Source organism: Amblyomma americanum, chromosome 2 (assembly GCF_052857255.1).
Source record: "Amblyomma americanum isolate KBUSLIRL-KWMA chromosome 2, ASM5285725v1, whole genome shotgun sequence".
NCBI classification, from domain to species: domain Eukaryota; kingdom Metazoa; phylum Arthropoda; class Arachnida; order Ixodida; family Ixodidae; genus Amblyomma; species Amblyomma americanum.
The window spans coordinates 18,329,587-18,349,005 of record NC_135498.1 but is presented as its reverse complement, the minus strand read 5'-3'; the positions used below and the strand labels follow the sequence as shown (position 1 = coordinate 18,349,005).

Here is a 19,419-nt window from a genome sequence, read left to right as displayed (position 1 = left end):
GTGCCGTGTCTTTTCATGCGGTTGCCTTCGAGGTGCTGGTCGTGCAATTCTGTTTTCGCCCGTTTATAGAACGACATTTCGCACGTCGGCGTAGTGAGGACAAAACCACGGGCATGGCTCTTGCAGGTGGTCCCTAGAGAGCAACCTAGGAGGAGTGCGGGCCACCTAGGTCACGTGACTTTGAGGCGTCATCACAACGTTCCCATCGGTGGATGAACAAACTGCACACCGTGGCAGCTGAATTAGTGATCACACGGGAAGAGCAAGCAACCTGGGCCGCACAAATCCCATCGCAGGGCAGAGGCGCATCGCTTAACCGCTGCACCAGGATTGGTATGAGGACTCCCAGGGATCTATAAATGTAAAGCAGAGAACGACCTGCAAATATAAGTATTAACCCATTACGCTATCCCGTCCTACCCTTAAGACGAAACTTAAGTTTCTCTTTTTTTTTTGTTCTGTGTGTCCACGACTGCCGGGAACAAACTCACCGCGGTGTGCTAACAGTATTCAATACAAAACTTCCACCAATCGAACTCTTCGGGACCGAAACCCCATCACAAAATGTTTTGGGACAGTGGCCTAGTAACAAGAAACCTTGCCGTAGTATTGCGCAGCCACTTGCCTTAGAGACAGGCCAGGTCTTTCGTAACAACAGGAGACTTTGCAATGCACAGAAAAATCTATCGTCGCGACAGAACGGCAATATGTTTTGTCGTATTTTGGGCAAGGCTGGAAAGAAACAACAAATAAAACAAAGGGCGCTCCTTCAAGATTTATTCTGCTAGAGTGCAAAAACAACACACCCGAGAGAAGAGGGTTGCAGTACGAAAAGCGTACAGCGTGCACCCAAGTGACATAAGAACAAAAAGAAGAGACATGAAAAAAAAAAGTGTATCTGCATGCAGCTTCGCTTCCGGCTCTTTTTCACAGGCAGACCATTCTGTGGCGATTCGCGTCACACACATCTCAGGTTGGAGGAAGGCGTCAGTGGCGAGCGTTGATTCACCGGGTGATTTTTTTCAGCGGCTTGACAGGCCCGCCGTGATTTCAGTTACCCCTTTGGCCACGAACTGGGGCATGCAGGGCCCAGTACTTGATCTCGAACAGCACCTGCCTGATGCGCAACTTGGCCATGGCTCGGCGGTACCTCTCCATTTGGCGTAGCTCCATGAGAACTTGTCGGCAGAATAGCTCCTCCTCGTCATGGTACGGAAGCTCAGGATCCAATGGAGCCGGGCCGCCGCCGCCTCCGCCGTTGCCGCCCGTAAACCAAATCGGGTTCCTGGACTCTGTGCCGACGGGGACGAAATCGGTGCAGGTGGCCACTGGCGACGGGACAGGCGAGCTCTTCGGTCTGGGCGGCTGACCACCACCGAAACTCGAGGGCGTGGCGCCTAGGTGGTTCTCCTGTGGTCGCTGCGGAGAGAAATACGAACAAGAGGAAGGCAGGGAGAATGTCAGGAGGATTGTGGCCAGGCTGGTACTCACACCGCGCAATCTGGCCATGGCATCAGGTATGTATAGCTGGCAACAGAAAACAAGCACTCGGTTAAGTGATGTCCTCGAGCGTTTCGCAGGGAAGCAACTCGTGAAAACTTCCAAAAAGAAATGATCCGGAGTGCATGCATTACGCAAAATAGCCAAGCCAGTTGGTACATAAATAAGTTTACACAGCACAAACCAATACTCTGATTCCAGAAACACGAAAGAGAATTATCTCTTCTTCACATATGACTGAATATGAAAAATAATCGTAAGTCCGCATTATATGCAGCGGTGATAATCAGCCTAGCTACATCCACTGCAAGACAAAGGCTTTTCCCTTATGCCTACAATTAATCCTTTCCCGTGACAGCTGGAGTCACCTCTCTCTCTTAATCTCATCCTCAGCAATTCCGCACCAAAAAAGAAATGTTTCCGCAATAGCTGTACCGGCAGCGCCATCTCTCGCTTCCCGGGGAATTGAGAGCAATTTTCGCTTCGCGTCTCGTGTCGTCTGCTTTCGTCCTTCTGCCGAAGTTGAAAAAAAAGGCGCTGCTTGTGCAGCTGTTGGGAAAAGGTTTCTTGGTGTGGAGCTGGCGCATGCAAAGCATACTCTCACAGAATCAGGCAAGTGCTTCTTTAAAACGTAGTATAATGTAAACGGACTGCTAAATCTGCGTGAAATCTTCGCGCGAGGACAGCAGTTTAGGCGAGAGAATCATTCTTCGGTTGTCTCTGCGAGACGCTAAAGTCTGCACCGCGCGGCTCAGAAGCACCAGCAACTTTTTCTTTAGGCTGCAGCGCACTGCAGGATTCTTTTAGTCACGACATATGACGACGTCAACATTGACTCAAAATTGCAGCCCTCAGTTTTGAAAGCCTACACTCTGCTGAAAAAGTGGGTGTTCTGAAATGCCGCACCAGATCAGCGCTGAACACGGTCGCACAGTTTCAAGGCAAATCCCAACACCGGGTGGGCAGTTGTGTTTTAACTTTGATTCTAAGAAAAAAAAAGGGGTTCCCTACTCTTATAGGAAGAAAAATTTCACTTCGTCAAAACAAGGCAAAAAAAAATGTGCATGGATAAACGAGCTAGGCTTTCACGGAACACAGTTTTCTTCTTCATATCACTTCGTTACAGGCCGTTCTGTCACAAGGCTTAACTGTACGCCTGTCAGAATCAAATCATTGTACAGACATGACTGCGGTGTGCGTTTCAAACACCACAGCACTGTGAAGAAAAGGACATCTGAAGGTAACTAACGCAGAACTGTAGTGAAGTTACCTCGGGACTCCTGGACAGGCGCGCTCTTCTGGGCGGCGGAGGATTCGGTGACATTATGCTGTCACGATCGGGGTAGGAAGGGGGGGAAGGCGAAGATCTTTGCTCAGTCTTGGGTTGCGGTCCGGCCAAGGCGTGGTCCTGAGGTGCAAGTCCGCTGCTACCGGACGCCTGCGGCACCGGCGGAGGAGGCGGCGACGAGGATCCGGTCTTCCTCGAGTTCGGCCGCACCTCGTCCTCATCCGACGAGCACTCGGGAGACGAGGGGAGGATCACGTCCGGTCCTTCGGCATCGAAGAACCCCGGATACATCTCCTGGCGCTCCCGCTTGACACCCTGCGCTTGCGCCATTGTGCAACGTCAGTCCACACCAAGAGGACGCAGATATTAGACCTCATCAAGTCTGCCAACCTTGAGCTCTGTTTCAATCATTCAACAACCCGTGCGTGCATTCATTAATTCATTCATTCTTTCAATAACCCGTGCATTCGATCATTCATTCATTCAATAACCCGTGCATACGTTCATTCATTCACTAGTGTATAAAAAGATTCGTTTTTTTTTCAGACACGCGTGAGCTACAAGCTCGTTGACAGGATCGGAACGACTATAGTGGATCAATGACAACTTTCCATACATTTTTTGAAATATTTCTTCCTGCCATTGCTCATGCTCGTTAAATAGCTGTACTGGAGCCATGACCCCCTATCCGTCAGCGCAGGAACAATATGAATTCAGACGCATTAAAATTCAACCCTCCCGCCCCCCTCCCCTTTTTTTTTACCACGCGCTTTTCTCTATCTGCACCACCACGAGCCAACTCGTCACGACACATAATAAGAATTGAATAGAATCCATGGGTGCCAAGTGTTTACGCTGTACTGCGGGCTGAGCTCAGCGAAAGCTGTCGCTGTGCTGCTGACCACCAGCAAAGTCTAAGGCTACAGATTTTGTGGCAGCCTGGGCTGTTACAGCGGTCGCAATGGCTGCACGGTCGCGTCGACGGCGCTGGTCACGTGACCGGATGTATATGGTCTAAGGTGTCACTGTCTAGGCTACGACGTTGATGGCGCAAGCTCCTACGGGGCTTTCGCTTGTGTCATATCAGATCCTAGTTTTAGTTGTTGTTTCACTTGTAGCCTAACGTCTGTCTTGGTTTACACTACAGAGGAGAAAGATCAAGCAGCGAATGCGTACTATCGCGTTCACTATTACTCAGTGGACAGATTTACCATAACGGAGACGTACTAGAAGAGGCGCATACCCTTTTACCGGAGTGGCAAGGGCGCGGCCAAGCGCAGGCAGCGCCTAGTTCTCCGGTGTATACGTGTCCGCTATGCCAAATCTCTCTAGTTTTAGCACAGAGCAGACATGCTAGAGTAGACGTATACGCGGGACTATCAGACGCCGGCCGCGCACGCGTAGTGGCCCCGGCTGGCCCCGCCCCTGCCACCGCGCATGCACAGGAGGCGTCCTGTAAACTCTGTTAGCTACCATGCGCCGGCGTTGATCGCATGCTGTCGTTTGCGATAGGTGGAGCTTGATGGGCAGCTCTATAAACAGACCGAGACACTGCAGCCAACCCTGGTGTTTCGATCTGCAGCTACATGGATAACTTTCCTGCGCTGCTTGCGTCGCACAACTTCGCCGAGGAGGCTTCGCACATTTCCTTGTGTGGAAAGCCACACTGAGCGCGACAGAATATACTATGCAGCTTTAGGGCGCTACAATCTTCTCAGTTGTACAGTCGCCCACGGGCAACCGTTTTCCAGAACTGACGCCCATAGAGAGGGAGAACACCTTTATTTCTACCTGAAATGGTGGGGGTTCACACCTCGCGGAACGCACGCATTCTACCGGATAGTGTCCCCCACCGCACACTAAGGACCAGTGGACGAACTTTGCCACAGCCTCAGTCGCCAGATGGATTATAGAGCGTTGTAGCTTTACATCGGGGCATCGCATCGTGGTCTCCCACTCCGTTTTATTTCTGAATTTGCCGTACCCTGGGAAGTGCTCAAACTCGGGAAAACTTACAAACCGTCGTGTCAGAAGTGAGAAATTTTGATTAAATGGTGCTGTCAACGATTACCAGGACACCAGACAATCTCGTCTCTACCATGCTTAAAACCGAGGACATGCACCTGTAAATTGCCTATCTAACACAACATAGGTAAGGAGATGAACGGATGTACCCCGTTCATACGACCAATGTTCAAATCGAATCAAATCTTTATTTTCTCTCTCAAGGAGAAAAAGGGGGTGGCGGGTAAAAGCCGCATGATTGCGGCTTGACGAATCCCGGCCCCCTCATGTACAATTCGGCAGCAGTTCCATAAAAAACACATTTAGCTTCAGAAAGTTAGTTAGAAACAGATTTCGTTAAATACACTTCAGCTTAAACACAACGCCTATAAAAAAACCTTTCAACACCATTCAGAAAAAGAATCTGCAGCAGTACAGAGCACTTCATGGCAGTCGAAAACACAGGATACAATAAAATAAGCAACAAGTAACAAACATCAAGTACACCAAAAAGTACAAACACAAGCATACAAAATTTATCAGGCGTTAGCTGCAAGAAAATGTGCATAAACTGCTCGTTTGGATATCTTTTCCGGGCAGACATCGATGGCCGCAAGGTTATTCAAAAGAACAGCTGCGTGATAAGAAATGGACTGGTGACCATAATCTGTACGGCAGAAAGGCCCAACCCATGAGTCATTTCGACGAGTATTGTAGAAGGAAATGTGGGGTCGAAGATTTATTAAGTCCAGGAAGCTGCGATTACACGCCAAAACGGACGAGCGATATGTAAACGTGAGACGAAAGAGATAGATGGATTCTATGGGAAGAAGTTTAAAGTGATGAAAGTAATCAGAAGTATGCGCATGACATGGAATATTAGCAACTGCACGCAAGGCACGTTTCTGACAGATTTTAAGTTGTCCTAAGTTTTCCTTAGATGTAGTTGACCAGATTAGATGGCAGTAGTTTAGTGTAGACAGAAATAGTGCGTTATAAATTACGCCTTTAACTGCGGTTGGTAGGAAGTGGCGGTGTCTGTTTAGTATCTCGCAAACCTTGTTAAGTTTATTGCAGAGTACTTCAACGTGCTTATTCTACCTAAGGGTCACAGATAATGTTACGCCAAGCTTCTTAATTTCGCTAACAATACTTACTTCCACGCCGTCTAAAAGTATCTTGCCTTCGAGGTGAACATTTGTGTTCTTAGTGCGGAGAATAGCCTGTGTCTTTTTAGCATTCAACCGTAAATGATTTATTTGCGACCAGTCACTAGCAAATGACAGTGCATGGTTTGCAGAGTAAATTAAATCATCAATATTTGCCCCTCTGAAAAACATAGCAGTATCATCCGCGTAACCAACCCATGATATAGCGTCATTCAGGGAAAAAATATTAATATAAGCAACAAATAACAAAGGCCCAAGGATACTTCCTTGCTGTACGCCGGAAGGGATGCTTTTTATGTTAGAATTATGATTATTGTGATTTACATACTGGCACCTGTTATGAAGATATGAAGAAAGAAGAAGATTTGCACTGCCGCGCACTCCGTAGTCCTCCAGCTTAGACAATGAGGTTTCATGATGGACAGAGTCAAACGCTTTTGAAAAATCAATGTACAGACCTAGTACAAGTTCTTTACGTTCAAAGGCGTCAATGATGAGTTCCTTTTCAGCTAGTAGTGCTGATTCCGTGGATTTTTCGTTCACGAAGCCATACCGATACAGCGAGATCAGAGGGAATTTGTTTATGAAACTGTAAAGACGCGTGTGCATTATCTTTTCCAAACTTTTTGAAAATATAGGCAGTAAAGAGATGGGACGAAAGTTATTTATGTTATTTTTATCACCTCCTTTGTATAGGGCCACCACTTTTGCAATCTGCATGTTCCTGGGAAAACAGCTGCATTCTAGAACCAGGTTATATAGTTGGCATAAGACAGGCGCAATCAGATCAAGGACATACTTAACTGGAGAAATCTGCATGTCATTGACATCCAGTGATTTAGAATTTTTCATTGCCTGAAATGCAGATGTAATTTCTGTCGCAGTTGTGGGGGAAAATACCATGCTATTACTGAATGAAATTCGTCCGGCAAGTGGGACCGAACTTATTGCAGGCAGTCTGCTTGAGGCACTCACACCACTAAAGTGATCATTCAGCATATCAGAGAGCGCCTTGCCAGTCACATCTGTACTACCCACCCTCATGCTTGTAAGTACAGTTTGTCTTTTGCATCGTAGAAGACTGTTTAAACGCTTCCACAGCAAATCAGTTTTTTTTTAATTGAATCATTGAAATGCGCCATCAAATACTGATGCTTTGCATGCTTAAGTTTGGCATTTAAACGATTCCTGAATGATTTAAACGTTTGAAGCTCTGACACATCCTTTGATTTTACGAAGTTCCAGTATAGCTTATTTTTTATTTTAATTTGAGCTAGAACATGGCTTGCAATCCATGGCTTCCCTGAGTTTTTGTTATTTCCGCGTGACATCTACGGGAAATGTTTTTTGTACAGGATTGTAATATCTGACATGAGAGCGTCATACATGTAATCAACATCAGTTTTTTTCAAGAACACGAGTCCAATCGTGGGCTTGAGTATCAGTGCAAAAACTGTTCAAAGAAGTATTGGTGATGTTTTGAAAAAGCAAGGGAGGTGAGCTGTCTATCCTAGGGCATATTTATCCTGAATAAATACGAAAATAGGAAAATGATCGCTAATATCACATACAAGAGTTTCAGAGATTGCAGGTTCATAAACATTTGTAAAAAATACATCAATTAGAGTTTGCGAGGATGATGTTATACGTGAAGGCTCATTTATGAGGTTAACAAAGCCATATGCATCAAAAACAGACAGCAAACCAGTTCGACAGGTTGAATTGACAAGCATGTCAATGTTTACATCGCCACCAAGAAATAATGCGTAAGAATAAATGGAGAATACCTAAATAATCTGCGATTTGCTGATGACATTGCCTTGCTGAGTCACTCAGGAGGTGAACTGCAAATCATGATCAATGAGTTAGACAGGCAGAGCAGATCGATGGGTCTAAAAATTAATATGCAGAAAACCAAGATAATGTTCAACAGCCTAGCAAGGGAACAACAGTTCACAATTGGCAGCGAGAGCCTAGAAATTGTGACGGAATACGTCTACTTAGGGCAGGTAGTGACAGCTGATCCGGATCATGAGAGGGAGATAACTAGAAGGATAAGAATGGGGTGGAGCGCATGTGGCAAAATCTCGCAGATCATGAGTGGCAGTTTACCAATTTCCCTCAAGAGGAAAGTGTACAACCGGATAATCTTACCGGTACTCACTTACGGGGCAGAAACGTGGAGGCTAACGAAAAGTGTCCAGCTTAAGTTAGGGACAACGCAGCGAGCCATGGAAATAAAAATGATAGGTGTAACGTTAAGAGATCGGAAGCGGGCAGAGTGGGTGAGGGAACAAACGCGGATTAATGACATCCTAATCGAAATCAAGAGAAAGAAATGGGCTTGGGCATGGCATGTAATGCGAAGGCAAGGTAACCGCTGGTCCTTAAGGGTAACCGAGTGGATTCCAAGAGAAAGTAAGTGTAGCAGGGGGCGGCAGAAGGTTAGGTGGGCGGATGAGATTAAGAAGTTTGCAGGCAAAGGGTGGATGCAGCTGGCAAAGGATAGGGTTAATTGGAGAGACATGGGAGAGGCCTTCGCCCTGCAGTGGGTGTAGTAAGGCTGATGATGATGATGATGATGATTTAAAGATATGAAGTCAAAAAGATGTTCAAGAAAACGCAAAAAAATTGCGACGTTTGCGTGTGGTGGGCGATAAACCACGGTGAAAAATCTGCAAGCATCACGAACAGTCAATACCTCGTAATTTTCATTTGACTCAGAATATTCTTCAACGATATGCGCGTTAAAACAATGTTTCAAAAGGAGCAGCAAACCACCGCCCTTTTTATGCGGACGGCAAAGTGTAAAGCTATTATAAGCATGATTAAACGAACAGGAAGCTTCAGTATACCAGGTTTCGGATAACATAATAGCGTCAAACCTGATATCTACGGAATTCAGCAGGAGTTCGAAATCATCATGCTTATATTCCAGCGAACGGGCATTTAGGTGAAGAAAAGATAATGTGCCACCAGGTTTTAGGCCTTTGAGGCAATTGAGCTGTACTGGCATTTTGTGTATATCCTTTGTTACCTTTTGTGCAAGCAGCTAAGCCTGTACATACTTCAGTCCCTGTTAGAAAATGAAGACACAACCCTAGCCTGGTCTGAAAAGATTTTATCGATGTCAGCTTCACTGAGGATTTGTACTGCTGGAATGCCATCGGCCTGCCTTGCGTAGATCTTTCCATTGCTTGCCCAAACATACTTCCAACTTTATTCGTACTTCTTAGCAGTCAGGGCTAGAAGTTTTTTTAAGCGCTGGACATAGGTGCTCGTTGATGTAGACGGGCTCTGAAGTGTTAAGACCGATGTTGCTGTTCGTGAAACGAGCCTTTCTCGCTTTCGCGAGGACGTTATCGCGCTTAGTGCGTGCCCGGAACTAGACGATGATGTTCCTTTTATCGGAATTTCGGGTCGGCACACGATGGCAAACTTCGATGTCAGCCTCAGTAATTGGCTCTTTCATAACATTTCCGATCTTTGCCAGAACATCGGGGACTGATTCGTGCTCAGTTTTTACTACACCCTGTATCTTAAGATGAGCCTCGTTTGAAGAGCCCCGTTTTGAGCTTCTATCTGGCGGTTTTTAGCAACCTCGTCATCCAGTTTCTTTTTTAGCTCTTCTGTTGTTGCATGCGCGAATTCAAGGCTTAGTGACGACTCGAATTATGATGTTTTTTTTTTCTGGAACCATGCTTTTTCAATGTATGCACGCCTCATAAATACAAAGACGCGTTTTCCAGAGAATGGACCGGGTGAAAATGCACGGACGCTAATGGTACTCATGTATTTTTGTCCCGTTAATACGGAGAGCGATGAGAACAGAATCCCGAGCGCCTCTAGCAGATGTCCCGCCTCTTGCATTCTGAGTGCAGAACAAGAAAATGCAATGCTAAAGGGCAAATGCCGCTGTAATGGCCTCGCGTGTGTGCGTGTGCCCGTGTGGGTGCGTGCGTGCGTACGTTCGTGTTTCAGTAAGAGATACTTCCTCACACCAAGAAGCGTCATCACGCGTCTTATGAACCACTAGGTGCTCCAAACGTGCTTCAACCTACACCACACGATTTTGAAGATAATCGCAACCAGAACAATGCACCTCGAGCTTCTAAGATTGCCTAATTTCGACTTCACTGCCAGCTACTATGCACAGAAGCGCTCCGTAATCATGAAGCGTTTTTTTTTTTCATAACATTTCTTTTTGTTTCTTCGTTATTCGTTCTTACGGTCGACTCGATTTTTAGACACTTTTTCTTGGGAACTAAAGGGACCATACTAACGAGGCACGGCTATGTATGCACACCGGAGGAACCAAAAAAAAATAAAATCAAGGAAACCATAGCGGAGTGACCTTTTTTTCAGTGGTGGTGTAGTTGAGGGTGGGAAATGATTGTGTACGGCCACAACATGACGAATAAAAACACGGGTACAAAAAACTGCTTAATCTTAACACCGAGTTTCTAAACTAGCTTGATAAAAACAGCGTTTGCTCTATGGCTAATTGGCTCATGATGAAAGACGGATTGCTTCATAGCGCAACACACAGCCCATAAAGGAAGGCGGGACAAGCGCTTATTCCTTCTAACTTTATGATATATGTGTTGCGCTATGAACAAATCCGCCATTAGCTTGATTAAAATACTAATTAATGGCTCTCTTACGTGTCAAAAAGGAAGGAGCGCCTAGAAGATTTCAACTACGTGAGTTCTATGACAGGCACCAAAACTCAGTAGACAGGCAGTTTTACAACGGTTATCCCTCCACCGAAAGGCCGTCGCCGCATCCTAGACTCGCATCCTCGCAAAGCGCCATTAGCAGAGGGCCAGTAACTGAAGGCCAGCAGCAAAACACCAGTATCATAGCGCTTGTGGTAGAACATCTGCCTCTAATTCTGGAGGTGCTGGATTCGATCCTCAGTGCCTCTGGGCACCCACCGAGTTTCTAATGGTACAAGATTTCCCCCGGCCTGTTGCTCAGCTCCTCTCGGGTGAAGTGCTTGGAAAAGGGCCTTTGACCAACCTCGCCCCTCTCGGTCAGGTTGGACAAATGCCCTTTTCCAAGCATTTCACTCGAGAGGAACCGAGGTTGGCCAAGGGCCCCTCAGAGTTCCGTGTCAGAACCACAGCGGTGACTACGGTGCTGAAGGACCGGTCGCCAATGCAGCCAAAGCGGCAGCGTGACCGCAGAATGAACCGATAAGACAGCGCGCACACTCACAGTTCGACGCGACGCCCGTGGACGCACAAGTGTGGGCAGCATGGCGTCGATCACGCAGTGCAGCCCGCCGAGGGGTCCCGACGGCAGGTCGACGGTGGGCGGCGACTGCACGCTCGGGTCGCAGCAGACGACACTCCGAAGGAAGTCCCACGAGCGGAAGTGCTCCCAGCGGGAGACGTAAGGGCGCAAGGCCGGCGACTTCCTCGACGCAGCCTCCTTCCTCAGCTCCTTCACAAAGTAGTCGCGCAGGGACTTGATCTTGTCCTTCACGTTCACCACTGGGAGGAAAAGGAAAAGGCAGAAAGACAGCTGTCGACGTGCGCTGGTCACCGCGATCGTACCCACTGCCTCACAGTTTGTCGATGCAGAAGCGACATCCGATGCAGGCAGATGAGAAGCGGGACACCCGAAGAGCCTCGAACGTATGAAATGCGCTTGGTCGGCTTGCGGCTGCGACTCCGGCATATTCAATTACGGCTTACGACCTGGGCAGCGGAAACCGCCGCCAAGCATGACATGGAGGCCACGAATGGTCGGCCACATACCCTCCCCCGAGATTGTCGCCATTGCCGTGGTTGCACTCCTCGGTTCCGCGAGACCACAATCTTGAAAAAAGTCGCGTCTAAACTAAGTAGAGAATCGTACTACGAGGCCTACTCTAGTAAGAAGGAACCCGGCTCGTGTGTCAGCAAAACCTCAGTAAACTTGTCTGAAAAGAGTTTTTATATCTGGATAGCATGATGTCCCGTACACGCGCCAGTGTTGCGTGATGATCGCTTGTCAGGTTACTGTGTGATTGCGATGATTATATAAGTCAGACGCACCATTGTAATAAACCAGTTGAATTTCCACGCTCTGTCCTGTTGGATTCTTTTCCTCGTCCCTTGTCGTTTTGCGCGGTTCCAAGATGCATTCTGCTACTAGTCACCAACTATCCCGCCTCTAGTATTGCAGCTAGTGTGCCGCCGCCTGTGCAGCACGCGCGGTGCACACAAAACCTATTAACCGGTCATGTCACAACACTGTGTTCACAACGCTCGATGCGAATGTAAACATAATAATTGGTTTTTGAGGAAAGGAAATGGCGCAGTACCTGTCTCATATATCGTTGGGCACCTGAACCGCGCCGTAAGGGAAGAGATAAAGGAGGGAGTGAAAGAAGAAAGGATGAAAGGGGTGCCGTAGTGGAGGGCTCCGGAATAATGTCAACCACCTGGGGATCTTAACGTGCATTGACATCGCACAGCACACGGGCGCCTTAGCGTTTTGCCTCCATAAAAACGCAACAGCCGCGGTCGGGCTCGAACCCGGGAACACCGGATAGGTAGCCGAGCACGCTAACCACTGAGCCACCGCGGAGGCTCGATCGTAAACGCCCGCACTCTGTCTCATGCGACGGCAGGGCACGTTAAAGAACCCAACGCAAGGTGGCAGAGAGTTCAACATCCCAAAGCGATGCAGCTAGGCTATACCTGACACCGTAGTGGAGGGCTACGGATAATTTAGATCACCTGGGGTTTAACGTGTACTGACACCGAACAGTACACGGGCCTCTAGCATTTCGCCTCCACCGATATGCAACCGCGGTGGCTCGGATCGAACCTGCGTCTTTCGGGTCAGCAGCCGACCGCCAGTGCCAATGCGGCGGATCTTTCTATCTCATTTCACTCCCTCTCTCCTCCTTTCTCTCATGGCGCTGTCTACATGATGACCGAGAAGTGAGGAAGTTTGAATTATGCGAGTTTAACGTCCCAATGCGACTCAGGGTATGAGGGACGCCGTAGTGAAGGCCTCCGGAAATTTCGACCCCCTGGGGTTCTTTAACATGCACTGGCATCGCACAGTCCACGGGCCTCTAGCATCGAAATTCGACCACCGCGGCCGGTATCGCACCCGCGCCTTTCGGGTCAGCAGCCGAGCGCCATAACCACTGAAAAACAGCGGCGTGACAGGAGTGAGAAAGTAGCTGCGACTTACATATTTTTCTCAAAACCCGGCCGTGGCGTGCGCATTTCGATAGAGGCGAAATGCTAGACGCCCGTGTACTGTGCGATGACAGCGCACGTTAAAGAACCCCAGGTGGTCGAATCCGGAGCCCTTCACTACGGCGTCCCTCGTAGCCTGAGTCGCTTTGGATCGTAAACTCATATAAACCAATTTTCTTCTACTGAGCAGGTGTACCCATGTCCGTTTCCAGGCGTAGCGGCCACGTGTTGGCGCAGCCGAAATGTAAAATGACCTGCCGCGGTGGCTCAGTGGTTAGAGCGCTCGTCTACTGTGCCGGAGTACCCGGGTTCAAAGCAGGCCGCGGCGACCGCGTTTCGATGGAGGCGAAACGCAAAGGCGCCTGCGTGCTGCGCTATGTAACTGCAGGTTAAAAATTTCCAAGTGGTCGAAATTATTCCGGAGCCCTTTACTCAAGCATCTCTCTCTTCATTTCTTCAGTATCTCCTTTATCCCTTCCCTTACGGCGCGGTTCAGGTGTCCGCCGACATGTGAGACAGATACTGCGCTATTTCCTTTCTCCAACAGCCAATTAAACCTTCAGGGCCATTGACAAATCTCCACCACTGAAAATTGTGTCACGTGACCTGCCACGAGGCTTCACATTTTCGCCGAGAGTACATATAGAATTGCTTTCGCACTTGAGAAACCACCCGCCGCGGTGGCTCAGTGGTTAGGGCGCTCGACTACTGATCCGGAGTTCCCGGGTTCGAACCCGACCGCGGCGGCTGCGTCTTTATGGAGGAAAAACGCTAAGGCGCCCGTGTGCTGTGCGATGTCAGTGCACGTTAAAGATCCCCAGGTGGTCGAAATTATTCCGGAGCCCTCCACTACGGCACCCCTTTCTTCCTTTCTCCTTTCACTCCCTCAATTATCCCTTCCCTTACGGCGCGGTTCAGGTGTCCAACGATATATGAGACAGATACTGCGCCATCTCCTTTCCCCAATAACCAATTATTATTAATTATCAAAAAACCCGAAGCCTCCTTGGCCGTTGCTCTCTTCCTCCCTCCTTTCAATCCGTCCTTCACTCCTTCCCTCGTGGCGCAGGTTGGGCGTTCACCATGAGTGAGAGAGTTACTGCGAGAGAGTTAATGGCAGGTTCCCGAGAGGGAGTATGGCACTTTCACAACATGGTCCACGCCCAAATATGGTACAGACTACACGAAATTTGACGAAGTGAGCTTTGCCGAATTTCACTGCCTGTGAATCTGCGTGCTCTGGAGTAAGACAAGCTTCAGCTAGTCTCACAATGAAACTGGTCCCGAAATTGGGGTGGCCCACCTCAGAAAATTTGAAAATTGAGTGTTCTGTGCCACGTCAATGCACGCTAAAGATTCCCAGGTGGTCGAAATTATTCAGGAACCCTCCACTACGACACCTCTTCCTTTTTTTTATCTTAATCCCTCCTTAAGAAATTTTAGAAACGTGATAAATAAGAGCTAATGCTCTTAAAAGAATAAAAAAATGGCTCGTGGAGTAGCATTGCTCAGCACAAATTATTGTGTGAAAGCATGGTCGGCCGCCTAAATTTTGGGGTTGGGCCAAACCCATTGTGGAGTTGTCCCATGTCGGTGCCGAATGTCGGGCAACTTAATAATAATAATAATTGGTTTTGGGGGGAAAGGAAATGGCGCAGTATCTGTCTCATATATCGTTGGACACCTGAACCGCGCTGTAAAGGAAGGGATAAAGAAGAAAATGAATGAAGAAAAGAAGAGGTGCCGTAGTGGAGGGCTCCGGAATAATTTCGACCACCTGGGTATCTTTAACGTGCACTGACATCACACAGCACACGGGCGCCTTAGCGTTTTTCCTCCATAAAAACGCAGCCGCCGCGGTCGGGTTCGAACCCGGGAACTCCGGATCAGTAGCCGAGCGCCCTAACCACTGAGCCACCGCGGCGGGTAAGAAGCTGCGGATTCGCGTGCCACGCTCGCGATGCAGTCGCGAACAACTGCCCGAACGCCGTGCAGTCCGGAAACCGATAGCAACGCGGGCGCGGCGCCAAAAAAAAAAAAAAGAAGTACTGGCATCCATGTATCTCAGTGAATGAGGCGCCATAAAAATAAAACGCTGTCGAAGACAACCTGCGGAATAAAAGGCCGTAATAAACTGCCCTAGCTTAGAGCGCAGGACCTTACTGCACTACGGGTAGACTTTTTCCCGCGTTAGGCTTAGTCATACCATAAGCCTCGATTGGAAATGTTTTGTGACCTTGAAATGAAAGCTATAAATGCGAAAAATTGGTATCCAAAGGAGTCTGTAAAGTTGAAATGCAAACTAGAAGCGCGAGAAGACGGTATCTGAAGGCGTGCGGTTCTCACGCGCTCGCGATCCCGCCGCGTCCGGCGGTCACCGCAGTGACCCAGAAAATTTACCCCTGAGGACAGAACGCAGGATGCATCTACAGATCGCTACACTCTAACAAAACGCTTGTCTCAAATGTGCTACTCCTTTAGACCAAGACAAGGAAGAAAAAAAGCAAGAAGCAACGTCCTCCCACAACACGCTATCTCTTCAGAAGGAAATAGAACGACGCCGAAACGTCGGAAAGCTCACCATTAAACTCGTTGTCCAAGCCCTGAGCGATGGCGTTGATGGCTTGTTCGCGACTGTCCTTCTTGTAGTACTCGGGGTGACGGTTGTCCCACAGTAGGCGGTACATTCCGTACAGGCTGATCAGTCGAGCCTCCTTCTCGTTCGTCCAGCTCTGGTTGTTGCTGCGCTGACCGCCGCCACTTGTGGAGCCGCCCGCGGAGTCCATGGTCCCCCAGAAGCCGCTGCCTTGCCGCTGTCGATTCTCGATCCCGAAAGACGATTGTCGCCCGCGCCGCCGCTGCTTCGAAGGCTGGAACGTAGCCGCTGCCTCGTGGAAGGGGCGAAAACGTGGCGCCTCGTGGCGTGTCCGCAATCGTGAAGACAAAGCGCCGATTTTTTCTTATGCTCCAGCTCCACGCGGACGCGGCGCGCGAGGACTCGAACACGCGTTCGGCGCAGCCACGACACTGCAGAAGCACGGGCGAGGACGAGGAGGTCGTGATAAGAGAAAAAAATGATTGACAATTAAAAAAATGGTTATGAGGAAATTAAAGTCACAGTACTGCCTCACTATACCGTAGCCTCACTCTAAGTGGACACCTGAACACTGTGTGAGAGGGAAAAGATGGGTGAAAGAGTGAAAGATGTAAAGAGAGAGAAAATAATTAAAGTAATTCGGCAATTATTGATTACTACTTAGCAAATTCGATGTGTTAAATTATTTACTTTGTACTTATTACTTGCTGAATTTGTTAATTAGTATATTTGTAATTAATTAATTAGAAATACTAGTGGTTAGTCCAGTACACGATAATGCACTGCTCATGCGCAAGGCGCCAGAGACAATGCACCGGCGCTTCAGCCTACTGCCCATGCGTGTGACGTCACTGAGTGGCGCCACCGGCAATCGGTCGAGTGGGAAGAAAGACCCGCCGCGGTGGCTCAGAGGTTAGGGCGCTCGGCTACGGACCCGGAGTTCCCGGGCTCGAACCCGACCGCGGCGGCTGTGTTTTTATGGAGGCAAAACGCTAAGGTGCCCGTGTGCTGTGCGATGTCAGTGCACGCTAAAGATCCCCAGGTGGTCGAAATTATTCCGGAGCTCTCCACTTCGGCACCTCTTCCTTTGTTCTTTCACTCCCTCCTTTATCCCTTCCCTTCCTAAGTGGGCGGAATCAAATCCAAGCCGTGGCAGCAGCGTTTCGATGGAGGTGGTATGCAAATTCTGTGCGTGCGCTGCGCAATGTCAGCACACGCGTTAAGCAACCTAGGGTGGCCGAAATTAATCCAGAGCCTTCCACTACGGTGCCTCTTTCTCCTTTTCCTATAACCCCCACCTTCCTCTCTTCCCTGATTGCACAGTTGTGTTTTGTTCCCACTTAACTGATTTCCCGAGGCGTGCGTAGGTGATTCCCAATTAACCGTACCTACCGACTTGACGCTTTCCTTACAGGGTTGTCACGAAGACTCTCCCTCGGCGTGCAAGTCAGATTCCCCCCGGATCCACAAAACAGGAGCAAGATCCCGTGTGCCCACATTGTACCTGAATGGCACAAGCATCCTATGGAAGCCCCGGGTAAAAAGCCGGCCATGGCCTAACAATAGATAATCGGCTGACCTGGATTCCAGGATCCAAGCGCAAAAGGCCCTCCTACCAAATATGCAACGAGTTGGTCGTGTATGGCGCGGCTAACTCCTCATCGGGGACAGTGAGTGTGAACCAAGCTCGGGCCTCAGGCTCTTAGACGCAGCCGCTTCTGTCCTACTTTATGCCACGAGTCTCTCTACGACCAGCCCGACTACTAAGACTGGAGACCATGCTAATAACAATACTCATTCAAATCCGCGGCGTTCAGATCCGCGGTCGATACTTTTTAGCCTCCGGATCTCTTCCTCCTCGCCTGTTCTTCCTGCGTGGACGTCTGCACCCTAGGACATCTCATCGGTGCCTGCCCTTCGCAAGACGCTCCCTGCCGTAAGCCCAAGGCAAGGTTCCGCACTCTCAGGTTTCGAGTGGGTACTAAACCTCCCTCTTATTCCAGACTCGTCACCAACGGCCGGCCCTCCGTCGTCTGAAATTCATCTGCGCCTCAGCCTCTCATCGGTCCTCGGAGCCCGTCTGCTCTTCCGTTTGCCACGTCTTTCACTCCACAACCACACCCTCTCCAATCCCCAACCCTTCTTAAAAGCTAAGCGGTGCTCCCAGCCATGAGCAGCCGAATCGCAGTCTCGTTTCCTCGACACCCTCCCCCTCTCAGAACATTTTCGCAGCCACCACCAACACCACTGGCGCCGCTTTAGTGGCGCTCTTATAACAGCGAGAGCAGCTGTATCGGCGACGTCCCTCAAAAAGCCACGCGTAGCTCCGGTCACACCGATCGCGTCACTTACCCCGGTGCAGGAAGTTCATGTCACTCCGTTGCACACTGCGTCTGATTATGGCGCTGACATCGCTCGGGCAGCAGAGATTAAAAAAGACGACAGCCTTTACGATACATCCCTGGCTGTATTTACGTGGATTAAATGAAAGCAGTTGGACATTCAAGGACGGTCCGGGTTGTACGCCATTAGCCTCTTCTGTTCTTTGACTCCGGAGCGTCCGTCCGTCCGTCCGTCCGTCCGTCCGTCCGTCCGCGTGCGAACGTGCGTGCGTGCGTGCGTGCGTGCGTGTGTGTGTGTGTGTGTGTGTGTGTGTGTGTGTGTGTGTGTGTGTGTGTGTGTGTGTGTGTGTGTGTGTGTGTGTGTGTGTGTGTGTGTGTGTGTGTGTGTGTGTGTGTGTGTGTGTGTGTGTGTGTGTGTGTGTGTGTGTGTGTGTGTGTGTGTGTGTGTGTGTGTGTGTGTGTGTGTGTGTGTGTGTGTGTGTGTGTGTGTGTGTGTGTGTGTGTGTGTGTGTGTGTGTGTGTGTGTGTGTGTGTGTGTGTGTGTGTGTGTGTGTGTGTGTGTGTGTGTGTGTGTGTGTGTGTGTGTGTGTGTGTGTGTGTGTGTGTGTGTGTGTGTGTGTGTGTGTGTGTGTGTGTGTGTGTGTGTGTGTGTGTGTGTGTGTGTGTGTGTGTGTGTGTGTGTGTGTGTGTGTGTGTGTGTGTGTGTGTGTGTGTGTGTGTGTGTGTGTGTGTGTGTGTGTGTGTGTGTGTGTGTGTGTGTGTGTGTGTGTGTGTGTGTGTGTGTGTGTGTGTGTGTGTGTGTGTGTGTGTGTGTGTGTGTGTGTGTGTGTGTGTGTGTGTGTGTGTGTGTGTGTGTGTGTGTGTGTGTGTGTGTGTGTGTGTGTGTGTGTGTGTGTGTGTGTGTGTGTGTGTGTGTGTGTGTGTGTGTGTGTGTGTGTGTGTGTGTGTGTGTGTGTGTGTGTGTGTGTGTGTGTGTGTGTGTGTGTGTGTGTGTGTGTGTGTGTGTGTGTGTGTGTGTGTGTGTGTGTGTGTGTGTGTGTGTGTGTGTGTGTGTGTGTGTGTGTGTGTGTGTGTGTGTGTGTGTGTGTGTGTGTGTGTGTGTGTGTGTGTGTGTGTGTGTGTGTGTGTGTGTGTGTGTGTGTGTGTGTGTGTGTGTGTGTGTGTGTGTGTGTGTGTGTGTGTGTGTGTGTGTGTGTGTGTGTGTGTGTGTGTGTGTGTGTGTGTGTGTGTGTGTGTGTGTGTGTGTGTGTGTGTGTTTAGCTTTCCGAGTTCCCGCGGTCAAAGCCAGATAAAAAAACGTCTGGGCTGTTTCGTT

The 19,419-nt window shown here is 49.1% G+C and overlaps 1 protein-coding gene across 1 annotated transcript; it reads right to left on the bottom strand.

The window, feature by feature from the left end:
- Positions 1-821: 821 nt before the first annotated feature.
- On the bottom strand, positions 822-16,226 carry LOC144118365 (uncharacterized). The gene is made up of 4 exons (XM_077651316.1): positions 15,748-16,226; positions 11,182-11,459; positions 2,771-3,103; positions 822-1,419 (listed from the first exon to the last, which is right to left on the bottom strand). Exons 1-4 carry the CDS (start codon positions 15,950-15,952, stop codon positions 1,051-1,053), a joined length of 1,185 nt encoding a protein of 394 aa, XP_077507442.1. The 5' UTR covers positions 15,953-16,226; the 3' UTR covers positions 822-1,050.
- Between the last annotated feature and the right edge of the window lie 3,193 nt (positions 16,227-19,419).

What these genes read in the sequence shown, in the direction of transcription:
- LOC144118365 (XM_077651316.1), bottom strand. Translation starts at nt 15,952, where the DNA reads ATGGACTCCGCGGGCGGCTCCACAAGTGGCGGCGGTCAGCGCAGCAAC. An exon ending in CTTGGACAACGAGTTTAATG is followed by an intron (nt 11,460 to 15,747) that starts GTGAGCTTTCCG and finishes TTTTCCTCCCAG; the next exon opens with TGGTGAACGTGAAGGACAAG. An exon ending in GCCTGTCCAGGAGTCCCGAG is followed by an intron (nt 1,420 to 2,770) that starts GTAACTTCACTA and finishes TTCTCTCCGCAG; the next exon opens with CGACCACAGGAGAACCACCT.